Source organism: Pseudochaenichthys georgianus, chromosome 5 (genome assembly GCF_902827115.2).
Source record: "Pseudochaenichthys georgianus chromosome 5, fPseGeo1.2, whole genome shotgun sequence".
NCBI classification, from domain to species: Eukaryota; Metazoa; Chordata; class Actinopteri; order Perciformes; family Channichthyidae; genus Pseudochaenichthys; species Pseudochaenichthys georgianus.
The window spans coordinates 20,162,935-20,180,612 of record NC_047507.1 but is presented as its reverse complement, the minus strand read 5'-3'; the positions used below and the strand labels follow the sequence as shown (position 1 = coordinate 20,180,612).

Genomic DNA, 17,678 nt, shown 5'->3' with positions numbered 1-17,678 from the left:
GTAAGCTTTCTTAACGCTAATGTTATAATAGTCAGATTGCTCTGAAGATGGAGGTGATATTCTATTCATGTTCACGTTCACACAGTCGGTGATTTTTGCCGGCCGTCTTTCCTGCGACGGCAGTTTTTCTGTATTTCCTTTCTCCTGTAATATGACTTGATCGCTTTAAACTCCGCACACTGAGCTCTGATTGGTCAGCAGGCGGTGCTTTCACTGAGTTGAGCTCTTAGCCTGCAACCTAACCTGGTCCCGACCAGGTTAGCTGCTTAGCATATATTACCATGGAGAACCAGCTTCGGATGACCGGAAAGCCGGAGTTTTCCCTGAATTTAGCCGGCTAAGCGAAAATCCTGCTTCGCAGTATACCCCCTAGGTCTCACTGACAGCCTCTTGTTATTAGCCAGCTAATAAATACAACCACATTCACAAAGAAAAGCTGCAATTTCAACATGTCCAAGCATCCTGTATCATAGCCATGCTAATAATGTTTATAATAAACCAAACCGTTTGTAAATCAGTCAAGATTTCAGCGAGTTAAGAGTATTTTTGTGCAGATCACTCACCTGACAACACCTACCATAACGCGAATCAGAGTAACTGTTGACTGTAGCAAGATGGCGGCCAGTCAGCTACGCTGGAAAATCTCCCATGAGCCATCTAGTGTTTATATATATCTATGATTGTCACTACCCGATCCGTCACCCTGCCCGATCGGTTCTGCGCATGTGCGAGAGGGTCCGCCATGTTGGACAACTCCGGACGACGGCAACACCAGATGGACACTTGACACAGTGGCTTTTAGCAAAGCTCAAAAAGAAAAACCGAGAGAGATGAGTTATTGTTATTACAACGTGACTTCACTATTATTTAACAACTCTTTTTATTGGGTTCTTTTATTTGGGGTTAAGTACATTGTCAGAATAAGTGAGGAATGAATTTAACTTCTGTTAGACAGCCATATGCCATACATTTTTGCATACATTCACAGTAAATATGTATTCAGTATGATAGCTGTCTAACAGAAGTTAAATCTATTTCTCACTTATTCTGACAATGTACCTAACCCCAAATAAAAGAACCCAATAAAAAGAGTTGTTAAATAATAGTGAAGTCACGTTGTAATAACAATAACTCATCTCTCTCGGTTTTTCTTTTTGAGCTTTGCTAAAAGCCACTGTGTCAAGTGTCCATCTGGTGTTGCCGTCCGGAGTTGTCCAACATGGCGGACCCTCTCGCACATGCGCAGAACCGATCGGGCAGGGTGACGGATCGGGTAGTGACAGTCATAACCCACCAGGCGCGTTTCAAAACGTTGCGGAAGCGGAGCGTCGTGTGTGCAGCCTCGCAGTTGTTGGATGAACGTTCCACTTCCTGCCTGCGCCGCGTCAAAAATAGGATTCATCCTATATTTTAGAAATTCCTTGCGGCGAGGAGCTTCTGGGACGCAGCGGGTTTGGTGGAATAGCACCCATTGACTAGAGTGGCTGCGATCGCAGACGCTCCTGGTGGGATTAGGGGGTCAGACAGAAGCAATATTTTTCACTTAACTCAACCTAATTTTTTTAGGTCGAAAAATCAAGATGGAATAAACTAAAAAAATTAGCGAACATTTTTTAAGTTAGTCCAAAGTATCAATTTTATCAGTGTATCAGGTTACACAATAACGCTCAGTGAGACGTCTAAAACTACAATATGTTAAAATGAATATAGGCCTACATAAAAAACTTTAGAGTCTTCATGTCTGGAGTGCATATTCTGAACTAATTGTAGCGTGTAGGCAAACTGAGGAGGTATACTCGTAAAGACACAGTGACACCTAGTGGCATAAATAAATCAGGTGCTAGAGATGGCTGTATCACGAGATGAGTTTTACAAATGTTTCCACAAGTGACCCAAAGAGTGCTTCTCTACCACAGTCAAGTATTGTTACCATTGTTACACGGGCTGTCGTTGTGAGCATGTTGCCATGTCAGTTTCACATTTGAGTCCTCGTTACAGCGCCAAAGACCTGCAGGCTTCACTGTAGACTCGTTAAACTCCACCAATCGGAAAAATGCAGTATCGATCTATTACAGAAACGCATTTTTCTTCTACTCAATGTTAATGTTATATGGACATTTTGAAAATAACTATATCATGAATGCTAACAAGTTAAGCGTTACCTACCTCAATATCAGTGTTTGCAGTGGTAATGTTCTTTTTATTTTGTTGATAGAAGCACATATTTTGTCCGACTATTTGCATATAGGCAAATATATAGGATTCCCCCCCCCCCCCCCCTACTTTAACAGCAATTTAAAGCCTTTAACTGCCGATACCTTTCAACAAGAGAAATAAAACAAATAATAGCAAGAGTAGCTTTTTACTGTTTTTATTGTTGCTGGAGGCTCTAATACAATATGAATCATAAGCTTTACAAAATAAAAACAAAACAAAAATACAACAAAAAAGATTCCCCTCCAAAATGGAAACAGTCAAAGGTTTCCACTGAGACACAAAGACAAACTGTGACCCCCAACAAAGACATAGTACTGTAGGTGAGGAGAGAAAAGTTGAACAAGCTGAATAGAGGGGGGGCTGACTGTCATGTTATACACAGTGTAGGGGGGGTTGGGTTGACATGTGGGTGTAATCACCCGGTGATTATAACAGTCCATCCCCATGTTTGATAAGTCTACATTTCCACTCACTGCAGCACCACACAGGCTCACATGCATGAGTGGAATTAAAGTAAAAACCTTCTAACATAAACCGAAGGCCGCCCTCGTGTTCACACCATTTACTAAGAAGAATGACAGTAATACGCCAACAGTAATAATTTTATACAAATATATCAGGGGTGTCGTAGACAAAAGTAGGTGCTTGAAATCAATTTGATGTACATAATGACAGCCCCACCAAGCCTACACCACCTACAGCACAGTCTGTGTCCGCTTCCTGGACACGGAGGAAGAGCCGGGCCAAAGTCGCGAGTTTGAAACTGACCGAGGACACATCGGCTGTGAGAACATCAGGGATTATTACAACAATGACTCTCACACTGTAAGATTATCATTAACCGTGGTAATACTATCATTATATTCAGAACGTGGGAGAGAGGAGAGGGGTGAAGAGAGACGGAGGGAGCGTGAGGGACTGGCTTCATGGCAGATGAGATGCATGAAAACCAGACAAAAAAACAAAAACAAATAAAAAGCTAAGCATTTTCTCCTTTTTTGTTTTTTTCCACAAATAAACAAGAGTGCAGCACTGAAACAGGCGTGGAGGGAGAGACGAAGAGAAACAGAGAAAAGATGGCGGAGATGAGGCGGAGAGAGTGAGAGAGACAGAAAAAAAAACTAAAACAGTAGCAACTCTAGCTGTTGTGTTTGCGTTTGAGTGCCTCCATCAGGTCGACCTTCAGAGCCTCCTGCTTTGACTTGTCAGCCAGAGTCTGAACACTCCTGTGGGGGGGGGGACAAAGAGAGAAGAGACAGTCAGTGCTAGATCGAACCTGAAAACAGCGAGACTGGAAAAGCTTCTCCAGTGACACCAAAACACAAGTTGAAGAGAAAAAGTGAGGCGCTGAATCTATAAGTTAGACAACACGTCCCAACCCCTTCTCTGTGGAGAAAAATATGTATTATCACACACTGAATGCATACACACTGCACACATGGGGCATTAGTGTCAGGCACATAAACAGTTGCAGTTATTTTCCATCATGCAGTTAAACCGTGTGCTTTACCTGTCTGCACTGTCTTAAAGCAGGATTCATTATACTTCACAATATGCACTTTGTTGAACTCTGAGGTATCTGCATAACCATCTGAGATTATAAACAAGATGCCTGCAGGTTTCAATAAGTGACATTTAAAGACCGTTTTAGGACCATCTAGAATTTGTAATCTGCGTGTGTACAGGCAGAACATTTGCATATGTATTAGGATGTTATATACACAATGGATATATTAAAGTTAGGCTCTGTCCCTCAGTTTCCCTTCATCTATTGAAGCTCATTTACAATAAAAAGGTGTAAAGCTGTTGAACAGAGGGTGGAGAATACCTATGCCAATCGGATTTCTCTGTGATGAGTTTTTTCACTCACAAACACTTTATAAATGTGTTTTACTTTGATAGGAAAACATTCTCCACACAGAATAAACACAACATTTTTGAAAACCTTATAAGGCCAATAGACAGCCGAACAGCAGCGTTGGTGACGGCTTTGAATACTCTGACATGGTTAGTGTGTCGCTCCCTCTCGGGGTTTGTTAGACTTAAAGGTAAACAAACAAAACCTGCACAACATGCCGTCACAGCTGCTAAATACTCCGAGGAGCATGCAGCAAAGTCCTGCACACATTCACTAAAAAAATGTTTTACCTCCAGCATCTATTTGTTGTAGATAAAATGTGTATATACATCTCAACAATCTACCGTCCAACATACTTTTTTTATGGGAATCTAAACATTAGTATTATGAAGTCGTTTTAAAAAAACAAAAAAGGAACAGATGGTTCTCACCAATTCACATCGGAAATCAGAATGCTTTTACAAATATCCTAGGGTTCATAGTGATATAAAATTGAATTTGCCCAAAAAAGTTAATTCTGTGTTTAAAAAAGGCAGAGTTGTGATATTCCTCAGGAAATGAAAGTCCTTTAAAAAGGTCCTTGGGAAGCTTTCAAAATGTTTCCTATCAGGTTTTTGTGGCTAATTTTGTTTAATGCTGGGGTATGTAATAGAGTCGGCCTTTTGCTGTAATTAGATAGACTTCTCTTTTTATTAGAGAACGTTCCGGATGAGAGAAGCAGGAGAAGAGTTCAGATATTAATTGAGTTAGAAAGTAATCCCCTTTGGTGTCATCATAATTGATTAGAATGAACAGTTTTGATTGTAAGAAAAGTCTAAAATACTGTATTATTTTAACTTTTCTCGCTTCCTTCCTTTAAGTACAGTGGGACATCTGAGAGAGGAGCAGCAAGTGATGAGAAACATTGTCTTGTCTTTTTCCTGTGTTTGACTTAGCAGTATACAATGATACACACACACACACACACACACACACACACACACACACACACACACACACACACACACACACACACACACACACACACACACACACACACACACACACACACACACACACACACACACACACACACACACACACACACACACACACACACACACACACACACACACACACACACACACACACACACACACACACACACACCTCCATGCCAGGTTGTACCTCTGAACCTAGTCAATGAAGATCTGACGCTGAGTGAGGACCTGCGACAGCTCCTTCTGGAGCTGCCGGTACTTTTGGTTATCGGGCAAAGACTCAATAGATCTGGAGCACAGAGGAGAGACAGGAGGGGAGGAGAGGAGACAGAGGGAGAGACATGAGGGGAGGAGAGGAGACAGAGGGAGAGACAGGAGGGGAGGAGACAGAGGGAGAGACAGGAGGGGAGGAGACAGAGGGAGAGACAGGAGGGGAGGAGACAGAGGGAGAGACATGAGGGGAGGAGAGGAGACAGAGGAGAGACAGGAGGGGAGGAGAGACAGGAGACAGAGGGAGAGACAGGAGTGGAGGAGAGGAGACAGGAGGGGAGGAGACAGAGGGAGAGACAGGAGGGGAGGAGACAGAGGGAGACATGAGGGGAGGAGACAGAGGGAGAGACAGGAGGGGAGGAGAGGAGACAGAGGGAGAGACATGAGGGGAGGGGAGGAGACAGAGGGAGAGACAGGAGGGGAGGAGACAGAGGGAGAGACATGAGGGGAGGAGAGGAGACAGAGGGAGAGACATGAGGAGAGGAAGCAGAGGGAGAGACATGAGGGGAGGAGAGGAGACGGAGGGAGAGACAGGAGGGGAGGAGACAGAGGGAGAGACAGGAGGGGAGGAGACAGAGGGAGAGACAGAGGGAGAGACATGAGGGGAGGAGAGGAGACAGAGGGAGAGACATGAGGAGAGGAGACAGAGGGAGAGACATGAGGAGAGGAGACAGAGGGAGAGACATGAGGGGAGGAGACAGCGGGAGAGACAGGAGGAGAGGAGACAGAGGGAGAGACATGAGGAGAGGAGACAGAGGGAGAGACATGAGGGGAGGAGAGGAGACAGAGGGAGAGACATGAGGGGAGGAGAGGAGACAGAGGGAGAGACAGGAGGACAGACAGGGAGAAGAATGGAGGCAAAATGTAGGAGAGAAGACATAAGAAAAATGAAATCATAGGAGAGGTTGAAGAGATGGCTGGGGAGAGTGGAGGTGGGGAGAATACAGAAAAATATGCAGTGGTGGACAAAATACTCAGATCAGTTACTGACAGTGTTTAAAGTTAACAATGAAATATGATTAATATAATTAATATGAAAATGCAGCAATGCTCAGTTACTCTGGTATTTAATCATTATTATTGATGCCTCTATGTGTTCACCACTTTAATGTTGCAGCTAGTAAACTTGTATTTTACTATATACTGTTGGGTCATTTATGAATGTTAGCAAGTGGTCAATTATCAAAAATAATACATTATTATTATTTTTGCATAAATAATATAGATCTAAAGCTTTAAAGTAACTCAAGTTATCAAATACATATAACAGAGTAAAAAGGTAAAAATATTTGCCTCAGGGAAGTGGTGAAGTGTAAAGTTGCAAATTTAAAATCGTAATTTATTAATGGTACTAACTTACTGTCCACCATTAAAGAAAAGCAACTGAGAAGAGTAATAAATCAAATAAATGATCAGATAAGAAATGACAGAAATGTCTGTTGAACAAGCCGAAAGACGGAGACTCAGAAGTAAACCAACTCCGGTAGAAGAAGACGAACAGAGTCTCTGCAGAACCGCTGACTGAGGCGCTGTAGAACGAGAGGGGGGGGGGTTTATTCATCCAAACTACTCATGTGCTGTTACCTTAGGCCGTTGACGATGTCCTTGGTCTTGCCAAAGTAGATTTCATTCAGTGTGGAGCGAATCTTGTTCTCCATATCCTGAAACAAGAATTAAAACATTCTAGCTATCAGTCTGACTTTTTTCAGTTTACAATGACAACATTTTAAGATAAAAGCTTTTTGAAAACAGAAAACTTGTAGGCACTAAAAAAAAAAGAATACTCCTTAAAGTAATGTTTTAATAAATATCCAGTGTAATGTTCAGGACATCTATTCTTGAATAATAATAAATTCCACTAATGTCACTGCAGATGTTTTAGGTAGGCAGATCAAATTTAAAGAAGCAGGATATCAGCTGTTATTCTGACCTCGACAAGGCGGCCGATGTTGGCGATGTGGGGTGAGGACTCTCCAACTGTCTCGTCTTTTTCCATCTGCGAAAAGATTAAACAAATTGAGTTCATGGATGTCAACAGAAGGCTCAGCAGTGGTTTAACATTCAGCTCAACACCGTACCTGTCTCGTAAGACTGCCGCCCAGGTTCATGGTGCCGGAGCCGGTCTTGGTTGTCTGGAGCCACAGCATGACGGTGGAGGTGAGTTTGTAGTGAGCAGTACGACCGCTGGACTTCTCCTGCTCGCCATCAGACACAACACGCAATGAGACAAACTGCAGTTTCACCCTGCATCGCTCCAAGGATTAAAGGATCCCCTGTATGTCACTGATTTAAACATCACCTGCAAAACTCACACAGGTTTTTGTCTTTGCATGTTTAGACTTACTATACTAAAACAGAAAGACTGGGAGGAGCCTGTTATAATTTGGTTAAAGTAAACTGACAAAATATGTTTGACAACAAACTTTTCCATGACTAAGAAGAAACGATGACGAGACGGCACCAGCGTCATTAAACAAGAACGGTGCTTTATCAACATGGAGTATCGTTTGCAGAAAACTAGTTTAAATAACTAAAGTTTCTGTTTGTTTCTCTTGCAGACAAACACACTGTGCTGCGGCACGGATTCTGTATCCGCCCGTGTCTCGGTCCTAAATCCTGACTGTTGGCTCCGTTATACATAAGGTTTGCCAGTTGGGTCCGGTTCTGGTGTCTTATTTACACATACGCAGTTGCACATTTGGCCCTACAAATTGGCTCTAAAAGCGACCTAAAATAAAAAAACTTTACAAAAACATTTAGACTAAAACTATGAAGGATGGAAACAACTTAAACGTGAGTAAAACCAGAAGGCATTGTTGTCTGAGGAATAAGACTTGTACTAAATCAGCTGTCAAAACTAATACTGGAGATGTTCATATGTCAACCTATTTCATTCCGACTGATTCTCACCTGCACCTCCACCACATGGATGGAGTCCCAGCACCCTTTGATCTTCTTGGATCCATCGCCGGCCTTCTTGATGAGAATAACTCCAGCGAAGCCATGATCCAAGTCCCAGAGGTACACAGAGGACACGCCACCCTCAAAGTACCTGGAAGACACACATGGAGGTCAATAGAGGGAAACGCTGACCATCTATTAAAAACACCCAATCGGATATCTTCGCTGTTACTCACAGATCTCTGTACTGGTCGAAGGCGTTGTTGGCCTCGACCTCGAGTTTCCTCAGGCGGGCTGAAGGCATAGCACCATCTTCAATGGGAGGTTCATACTTATTACTCCACGGGGATCTGATGTATTAAAAATAACAATACAAAACACATTAAAAGTTGGCTGCCATAGGTCTATGTGTCAAGAACAGCTCTTTATGTGGTTAAAGTGCAGTTATGAACTCGACCTGTAGGAGTCGCCGTCTCTGTTGTAATCACAGAGCAGGTAGTCTTTCCCCACCACTTTGTCCCGGGCAATCTTCAGGGGCTGGTCCACAGAAGAGAGGAGGTCCTCGCACAGACTGGGCACCTGAAAACAAACAGAAGAAGAAAAAAAATCCAAGAACATCAACACAATGTTTTGGAAAGCAATAGATTTCTTCAAAAGTTGGTAAAATATCCCTAATTCTATTTTCTATTTGCACATCCTGTAAGAAATGCATACTTGAGGAACAGACAAGACAGCAGAAACAAAAGCAGCCTTGAGTTTGGTTTTCTCCTTTGGTCAAAGGTGAACTGAAAGCACTCGTCTTCCTTTCACATACCAGCTTTTTTCAATAAGCAGAGGTTACTCAGTGGAGCTTGAATATAATATCAATTGGAAACATAATATGAAGAGGATGAGGGGGTACAAATTACTTCTCACAGACTGACATGGACTCCCCTCTCCATGTCCTCCAGCATCAGAGTACTGACACAAAGGAGGCCCTGTTTCCCCAAAAATCCCCCACACCCCCGAACAGTCACACACCTGGCAGCCCAGACTGGGTGAAACAAGGTAAAGAGGGGGGGGGGGGGGTAAAGTGTGAGGTAAGAGAGAAAATGGAGAAGGGAGGAGGAGTCAAAGAGATGTGAAACAAACAGGAAAGAAAGAGGTGATTTCAGGTGAGTCACACCAGGAAGAGTTTGAGCAGAGGTGCCTGGCAGTGGAGGTGATTGACAGCTCTGATAATAATCGCTAACAAGCAGACACAGTGTAATGGGTGAGAAGAGAGCTTATGCCCAGGGGAGAGAGGTTAAATGTGAGGGAAGAGGAAGGTGAGCAGGTGGGGGTCTGGGTGGAAAATAATGCATATGGTGCCATGCTAACACTGGTAGAAGTGTGATTTGATTTGTGTCTAATTTAGCTTCATTTCTCAGACTCAGCTGGCACTGCTTTGTTAAAATTAACAGAACGGGTCAAACAACCTCAAAAGAAAACCAATAAGAGTTTAAATTATACACCTATGGATGTACAGGCATAAATGTTACGTCATTCAAGTACACAGAGGATTGAGAAAGAAAAGAAACTTCCACAAAGGCTGAAAAAAAGCTTCAGTTACCTTGCATTGTATTACATAACAAACACCAACATAAAAACCCACAGGAGGCTCATTGAAAGACTCTTGTGATGCAACCAAACTACAGATCTTACAAACAACAATCCCAGGACAGTAAACCAGGGTATAACTCAATATCAGTTTGAAGGGAAATCTATATATTAGGAATATTTTCACTGCTCTACCTGGCTGTGAGGCGGCTGAACAGTGAAACATGCATCTGTGCTATCCCCAAAGCCACCATGGAACAACCACAGTCACATGTGTATAAGGTTATTTACATTTTATATTTAAATGCTGCGTGTTACAGATAATAATAAACTTGAAACTGGTATTTTTGTTAGTTTTCAAACACATCACACACAAATACTTGACACAACTTTAACTGGATGTTTAGGATTGCTGTCCATCCATTACAGAACATCTGGGTTTCTTTTGCGGAATGTTGTGAATTGATTCAGAATCTAAGATAAACACAACCTGGATCCTTAAATAGATGTTTACACCACCTTCTAATAGTCTAAACCCTGTGTGTTTCATTAGAGGTAATGGAGGTCTGACAGATGAAGCGGAGACGTAAACTCACCAGGTCGATGAGGTCGCTGAGGTTCTTCTCGATCTGCTGAGGAGGCAGACGCCTCATCAGGTCCAGGGCACAGTCGAGCTGCTGGTCGTTCTGAAAACAAGGAGACAACATTCATTACACTGTCCCGCCCGTCAGGTTATAGTTATTCACAAAAAATAAATAAAAAAGTTTTAGTTTGAATCTCATTTAGAAACCAACAGTTTTTTTATTCAACAATGTTAAAGAATAATCTATCAATGATATATCATTACATTTAATACGTAATTGCTATTAGAATGATATTATTATCCACACAACAGAACAAAGGACATGTATAGAAATTGCTATCACTTTGTTCTAACTTAATGCAGGTGTAAAGTTTGTTTTTAAAGACTTAGAAGTCATACCAGCTGAGACCAATTATATTATTAAAAAATAATAAAACATTTAACTGCGAGACAGTTCCAGCTTTCATTCCCACCATAGAAATAAAAAGCCAATAGCTGTAATGATGTTAGACAATAAAAAGCCTTTTCATCATAATTAGAGAAATGGATTGAGTGTTGTTTTATATAAAAGTACAAACATGAGGCTTAAGAAGACTGTTAAGTGAAACCAAATTCCTAATTACAAACTTTTTAGAACAACATCCTTCTTTATGTTTCTATCCCTCATCTGCAACCCATCAAGTAAACACGCAAACTCACTTTCATTAAAGGTGACATGTCATGCTTTTCCGGTTATTGCCCGTCCCCTTGTGTGTTATGAAGGTTTTTATGCATGTAAATGGTGTGCAGAGTCAAAACCCTCAAAGTACACGATGTAGGGAGTAAAACTCTAACCCAAAACGCCTCGTTGGAGATACGTCACTGTCCATTTGATTCTTCCGGGTACATCATGATGTCATGTCGTCCCCGGAACGAAATGGACCAATCCGCAGAGCCGTTACGTTACGTCCGCGGAGCCGTTACGTTAAGCCCCCGCTGATTGGTCCAAATTGACCAATCCACGGACTTCCTCACACACACACTCAGTGCATGCAGCTCTGCTGATTTCTCCTCCCTGGCTGCAGGCTGATAACAGACAGTTGGGATTGCAGCGAAATTCTCTCTGCAGACCCATTCTCACAGCGTTTATCAACCTTTTTCTTACTCAATATCAAGCCACACTTATTTCGGCTGTGACTTTGTGTGTGCTCAGGGTGAGTTTGGCTGTGTTTGGCTGTGTATCGCTAAACAAGGAAATCACACCTCCACGGAGGTCAGCGCGCTTCACAACGTCCCGACCAATCGGAGCACACTGGGCTCACAGGGAGGCGGGGGGCAAGAGCTGCAACGAGCCATTTAGTGGAGAGAGTAGTGTTGTCACGATACCAACATTTTGGTTTCGATACCGATACCAAGTCAAGAATTGCGATTCCGATTCTTTTTCGATACTTTTCTTAAAAAAAGGGAAACAGTCTTAAATGTAATATTGTGCCAGAACCATAACACAAACTTTTAAACGATGAGAACAATAAACAAAATAAATGACAAGAATTCGTATTAAATCAAATTAAGCATCATCTCAAACAACTTTCTTGTTTTATAAAATAGAACTTTTTTTTATATTTTATTAACTTGTAATAGTACAGTAATATAAATAATTATTGACATTATATTGCAGATGTTAGCCACATTGGTAAGTTAGCTAAAACAATAGCCATATTAGACAGTTATCATTGCCATTAATTGCCTCGTTTGTCACAAAATAAATTACACTGGTTTGACTTAGATTTGAGGGCATGGGCATGTTATCTATCACATTCGCTAACCTGTCTGTCTTTAAATTCTTTAAACAGCTCTGGATTCCGGTCGGCGGGTGCTTAGCCAAGTTTGATGTGTTGGCTCCCTTGGTTTGCAGGGATCTAAAACATTTCTCACAGACAGGCCTCGTGGTGTCCGTAGGCTTGCCCTCACTGTCAGAGATATAACTAAAATACTTCCAAATTTCGCTTATGGCGTCTTTTTTGTCAACAACCCGAGGCGCAGCGCAAGTTGCACTCCCACTTGCAGCCATGCTTCTCGTTTTCTCACAGCTCTGGCAGCTAGCGCGTGGCCGCGTGCACGAAAGAGGGGAGGGACTTAGAACGTGCTTGAGAGGGGCGGGACTGCAGGGCAGGCACGGCTGCAGTGCAGGGAGTGGAAGCAGAGCGCTGAACACACACGGCTTTTATTAAAACGGCGCTTTCTCACCGGAGTACTTTTCCCCGTCATTCTTAAAGTACCGATACTAATAAAACGGAGGAATCGTACCGTTTTTAACGACAGGGTATCGCGGTACCTTTCAAGTATCGGTACACCGTGCAACACTAGGAGAAAGTGAATACTGCTGAATACACATACTTTACGGAGATGCTGTATGCAAAACCAATGTGAGTTTGGAAAATTGCACAGTATAAATCTATTCTAGTAGACCTGAACAATGGAATTATGATCAGTGGAAATGGCCATGACATGTGACCTTTAACGCAAACCTTTTGTGCTAAAGAGACTTTGAACAATTGGGACCGCTGGAGCTTCATGATATCTTCACATAAACTTAAAAAAATACATATTTTCGTGCAGGATTGTGGAATTTGCACCCCTAAACAAATCATGTAGGATCTATTCATGGCCAGTATAAACAAGAGGAAGGATTAGAGCAAGTGAAACCTGCTTCAATGTTCATACGGACATAGGGTTACTGTTTTGAGACACACTTGAATCATATGGGATCTATACTTTACAAAGAAAACCTGCTTTTGCTCTTGAGGAGGTTGTGTTGAAATAATGACTTTCACAACGCGCCACTTTCAAAGCAGTCTCCCTCATTATGCACTGTGAAGTTGTATTGTGTAAGAAAATATACGTAAGCATTGGATCATGCCATGGTATTGGTATGCTGCCTATAAAAAAATGATGACTTCAACTCCTTCACGTCTCAAAAACAGCCGAATAATAAATGCCTGCTACATTCTGTATGAGGGTATGAGAGGCGTAGATGTGCTGAGTACATTCACACCCTTCCAGGATTAACTCTGCGAGACTACAGACACAACCCTTCCAGCTCAGTACACTTAACACCATTCATGATTAGTCACGTGAGACATTTAGACCAAAGTAATTGTCTGCCAGTTAAATTGAAAAAGCCAAGTTCAGAAAAACCTTCTGTAGGTAAAACTTCAATACATGTGGCAACAGACCATATTCAAATAAGTGATGTCAGTGAGGATACCGTCCATCAGTCAAAGGATGCTCTTTATCGTTCTGAGGCGTGTCATGTCATGCCGGAAGGGTGGCACATTAAGCGGCAGATAGATGCCATCAGCTTTTTATGAAGAGCCTTTTCAATGAGCTGTACCGAGGTTACCTTCTATCAATGAATCACAAAAGACAATTAACAATATGTTTTTTAAAGACTAATGTTACTGATGCTCTGGGAACAAATGTTTTGTTTTCCTGCTACACAAACCTGAAATTTCAAGTGGCATTACACCAATTTGTATATATTTATTTTTTGTATGTTTTAACTAATAATAAAAATCCATACAGTGTTTTTTTAGAATTGATAGTCTCACAAAACATAATATCGCAATACTAAAGTGCACCAATATTATCTTAGACCCCTAATGCTGATCTGAATCAAACAAATCCTGACTAATTTGATCTCTGCTACGGTGTAGTTACTTGATGGTGGTCCACCCCCCACCAAACTAACCACAAAATATACAGCCTGAGACTGACGGAGACGACTCCTTTTGTGTTTATCTGTCTTAGTTGTTTACTGAGGGTTGTTTTGTTATACTAAGTCACTCAACACATGTTGGATAAAATGGTCCTCAATAAACTACAGTTTGTAAAGCAGCAGCAGGACCAGTCTTTGACTTTTTCAGATTAATGTTCATGTATGTTGTATCCAGTAGAAAACATTCCTTCAAAAAAGTAATCCCTTTAACTGTGATGGTCTCTTTGTTGTGCAGCGGTTTTAAGATAAATACATGTAAAATAGTTTTCTTTTCTTAAGAAAGTCAAGTTAATTATGAGTAAATGAAAAATGACAGTGGCAAAAAGGCACATAAGAGAGAGGGCTGCATAGCAAGGCCTTCCCTGGGGGTATCTCTAAAATCAGCACTGAGCAACCGGATATAAGTGAGCAGGGGAGGACAGACCAGCCAGGACATGAAACTCTGGGGAATGTGTAAGAAGATGTAGGAAGTTGAGAGATAGTAGAGGGCCAAAACTTGTTTTTCATCAAACCCTGGTCTATAACTGGCTCTTCCACAATCATTATCAGACAATAACATTAAAGTCACTTCTTCTGCAGTGTTACTCAGCAGACTGTGGGTAAAAGCCTGCCATTTCTTACACAGCCTTGTCTACTTTGCAAAGGCCCCAACACAGCATTCTGTGCTTAGCAACGCCTAAGACAACTGTGAATGGTTTCAAGAATGACAATATTTAGAGCCCGTCCTGACACAGCACCGTGGAGATAGGTCTGGCTATGTAAGACTTAAAGATAACTACAAAATATTACAATACCTACATTTTAGTTAATGTTGGTGTTGTATAAGTAGCCCAACTTACATTCTAAAAACATTCAACACGTTATTACAAACGTTACTATGGCTATGAAAGCCCAGAGTTAAAATCCTGACATTTTAAATTATTGTTTTCTTCCATAAGAGACAAACAAACACTCTTCACTTCTAAGAAGAATGAAGAAATATGAATATATAACATTTTGTTTGGAAATTAGTCGGAATTAATTGTGTTTAAATCTAATTCCGAAATCGCACCATACAAGCAATAGATGTTTGCTTTACCCTTTTAATTCTCTTTCCTTTAAGAGGTCGAAAAACCCTCTGTCTTGGCTTACTTATGAAGTAACATAAACCTAACAGTATACTCTTACTGCTGAGGGCTGGACAAAGGACCATGGCATGTTATAAAGTAGAGAACCCTCTTTCCATAAACATTTCCCCTTACAGGTGACACTGAACATCACAGAAGTTTCTAAGCAATGTCTCCCGTGCCATTTCCTCTCCTCCGGGTTGCTTTTTGCCTGTCTACACATCTTTCTCAGCTGATGAATCAGTCTGCACCATCAGGCACCTGCACTCCTTGACACAGTGTTTACCAGTGCTGTCCTGTCTCCATGTAAACACTAGCTCAGACCAACAACCCCCGGGGTCAGGGCTCAGCCAGCAGGATGGATGAGGTGAGGCCAGGAGAGTGGGCGACTGTGGAAAGAAACCAGCTGCTCCTCCCAACTCAAGCACAAGACAATCTAGGTCACTAAATGAAAGTACTACCAAACACAGTTTAAACAGTGGGACAACTTGGGAAAGCAAGTGTTGCTTCATTATGCTACAATAGTCGAAGTCAAATGTTTGTTTTTGTTTAACTTAAATGCATGATCAATTAAAGGGATGCTACAAGCATATGAGATTGAGGAATGAGAAAAATGTTCAAAAACAAGCAAGGTGTAAACAATGATTGCAGGTATGATATGTAAGGGTTGTCAGAGTTGAGCATTTCCCAGATAAAGTATTGGTCAAGTCTAGATCAAACTCACAAGGCAGAAAGCACTTAAGAGAGTAGGCTGACAGCTAGTCTAGGAATAGGAGGAGCAAGCAGTCTTATTTTAGCTACAGGCAACCCGGCGCTTGACTATATTAGCCTGTATGTGCGTGTGTTGTGCGCGTCTGGAGGATCGTGTGTATGTGTGTGTGCACACGTTATATTTGGACTCTTCTTCACTGATACAACTCACGAACTTGTGTCAAATCCAAAACATCCTGTGCTAACTTTATGCCTACGGGGCACCTAGCTTGGCTAACGGCTAGCTACTAGCTAACTATCAGTAAGAAACAACTGCTAGCTTAGCTACGAAGCTAATGCATCCGTATCCATTACGCAGAAGTTTTGCCAACAGTGCAAGAAAGATATGCATCGGTGATTTATACACTTGAACCCCCTGGTGCCTCTGCTCTCAGGTTACCACCCAGCAGCTCCAGCTAGCGTTAGCTTAGCTTAGCCGTTGACGCTTCTTTAGCAGCAGCGCCACCAAACCCTCTTCTCCCGTCTCTCTCGGCCCTTACCATGTCTGCGGCGTCTCAGCGGGGCAGGGGAGGAAGATTTCACCGATGTCTCTACACCTTAGTTTTGCAGTGGCTTATCAAATCTCTTCGCTCGTCTGCTGTTGTTTTGTTGTGTTTTTTTAGTCCCCCGCAGAAGATGTTTTGTTCGCCTCTCCCTCACTGAACCCAGCCCTGTCAGCGAAATTCACTTCCTCAACCGGGCTACAGGAAGGAGGCTGCAGCCAGAAAACAGGCCCGGTTGCATGTCCGGGTCACTCCGGGCTTTCTCTGCAGCAGCCAATAGCGAAGGAGCAAGAAAGGCATTGCCAAGTATGGAAAGAGAGGAGTGGTGCAGAAAAATATGCACTCAGTGAGGCAGACATGTACACTGTGTGAAGGAATAGAAACTACGGATCACTCTTTTTCTCTTCTGTTTTGTAGCAATACTGTGATATGTATATTATCAAGAATACAAAATATGTTTAACCCAATTTACCATAAATAAGCCTTGCCATATAAGCTTATCGTTCTACATTTTGTCTTCAATATGAAATTATGGAGTTAGAAAAAAAGGTGCTTCACCAAAGAAAACTGCAAACTGCTATGATTGGGCATTGAGACCCTTTTGTTTCTTGATATTTGTGAAAGGTCATATTTTTTTTTAATCTTGACTATTCTCCACCCTTATTTCTGTCCACACCCTTTTTACAAGAATATCTTCTGACATACTGTATGTCTTGTATGTTTTGGTGGAAAGATAAGTTATCTCCATTTCCAGTAGTCAGGGTTCATGTTTTTCACTGTGTCTATGTCAGCCATATATCTTGGGGTTAACTATTGTGAGGTGTGTCATAAAGAACAGGCATTCGGGACCCGGTCCTATTTATTTTTCAATAATATTTCTTATTTGTTTAGACAATTCTCCATATCAAAGGTTTTATGACATAAACCACATTTTCTTTACACCCTGAAGCTGCTCTGCATCCTGGATTGTTTGTAAATGGGAAACCTGCCTTTAGACATCTGTATATTATTGACTTTGAGTGGAAAGGATGTCCGCCTACATTTCATGAGAGAAGAAATCCAGCAACAATCTCAAAATGATTTGTTATCAAAGGTTTTTTGAAGAACAAGTCATGTTTTTGATTAAAAGAAGGTGTGGCTCAAATTATTTTCTCAAAATATGCCACATCTAGATT

At 41.7% G+C, this 17,678-nt stretch overlaps 1 protein-coding gene across 2 annotated transcripts; it reads right to left on the bottom strand.

Moving 5' to 3' along the window:
- Positions 1–2,355: 2,355 nt before the first annotated feature.
- Positions 2,356–16,742, bottom strand: capzb (capping actin protein of muscle Z-line subunit beta). Of its 2 annotated transcripts, XM_034083279.2 has the most exons (10): positions 16,501–16,742; positions 10,401–10,490; positions 8,684–8,805; positions 8,463–8,576; positions 8,236–8,377; positions 7,404–7,520; positions 7,256–7,321; positions 6,910–6,986; positions 5,243–5,344; positions 3,354–3,443 (listed from the first exon to the last, which is right to left on the bottom strand). In XM_034083279.2, the coding sequence occupies exons 1-9, from the start codon at positions 16,501–16,503 to the stop codon at positions 5,251–5,253; spliced, it is 825 nt and encodes a 274-aa protein (XP_033939170.1). In that variant the 5' UTR covers positions 16,504–16,742; the 3' UTR covers positions 3,354–3,443; positions 5,243–5,250. The 2 variants fall into 2 exon arrangements, with proteins under 2 accessions (XP_033939171.1, XP_033939170.1); XM_034083280.2 differs by lacking the exon at positions 5,243–5,344 and having other exon boundaries at positions 2,356–3,443; positions 16,501–16,741.
- Positions 16,743–17,678: the final 936 nt, after the last annotated feature.

Excerpts from the sequence above, each read along its gene's own strand:
- capzb (XM_034083279.2), bottom strand. Across the intron at positions 8,577-8,683 it reads AGAGACGGCGACTCCTACAG|ATCCCCGTGGAGTAATAAGT; the intron begins GTCGAGTTCATA and ends TTAATACATCAG. Across the intron at positions 7,521-8,235 it reads TCCATGTGGTGGAGGTGCAG|GAGAAGTCCAGCGGTCGTAC; the intron begins GTGAGAATCAGT and ends GATGGCGAGCAG.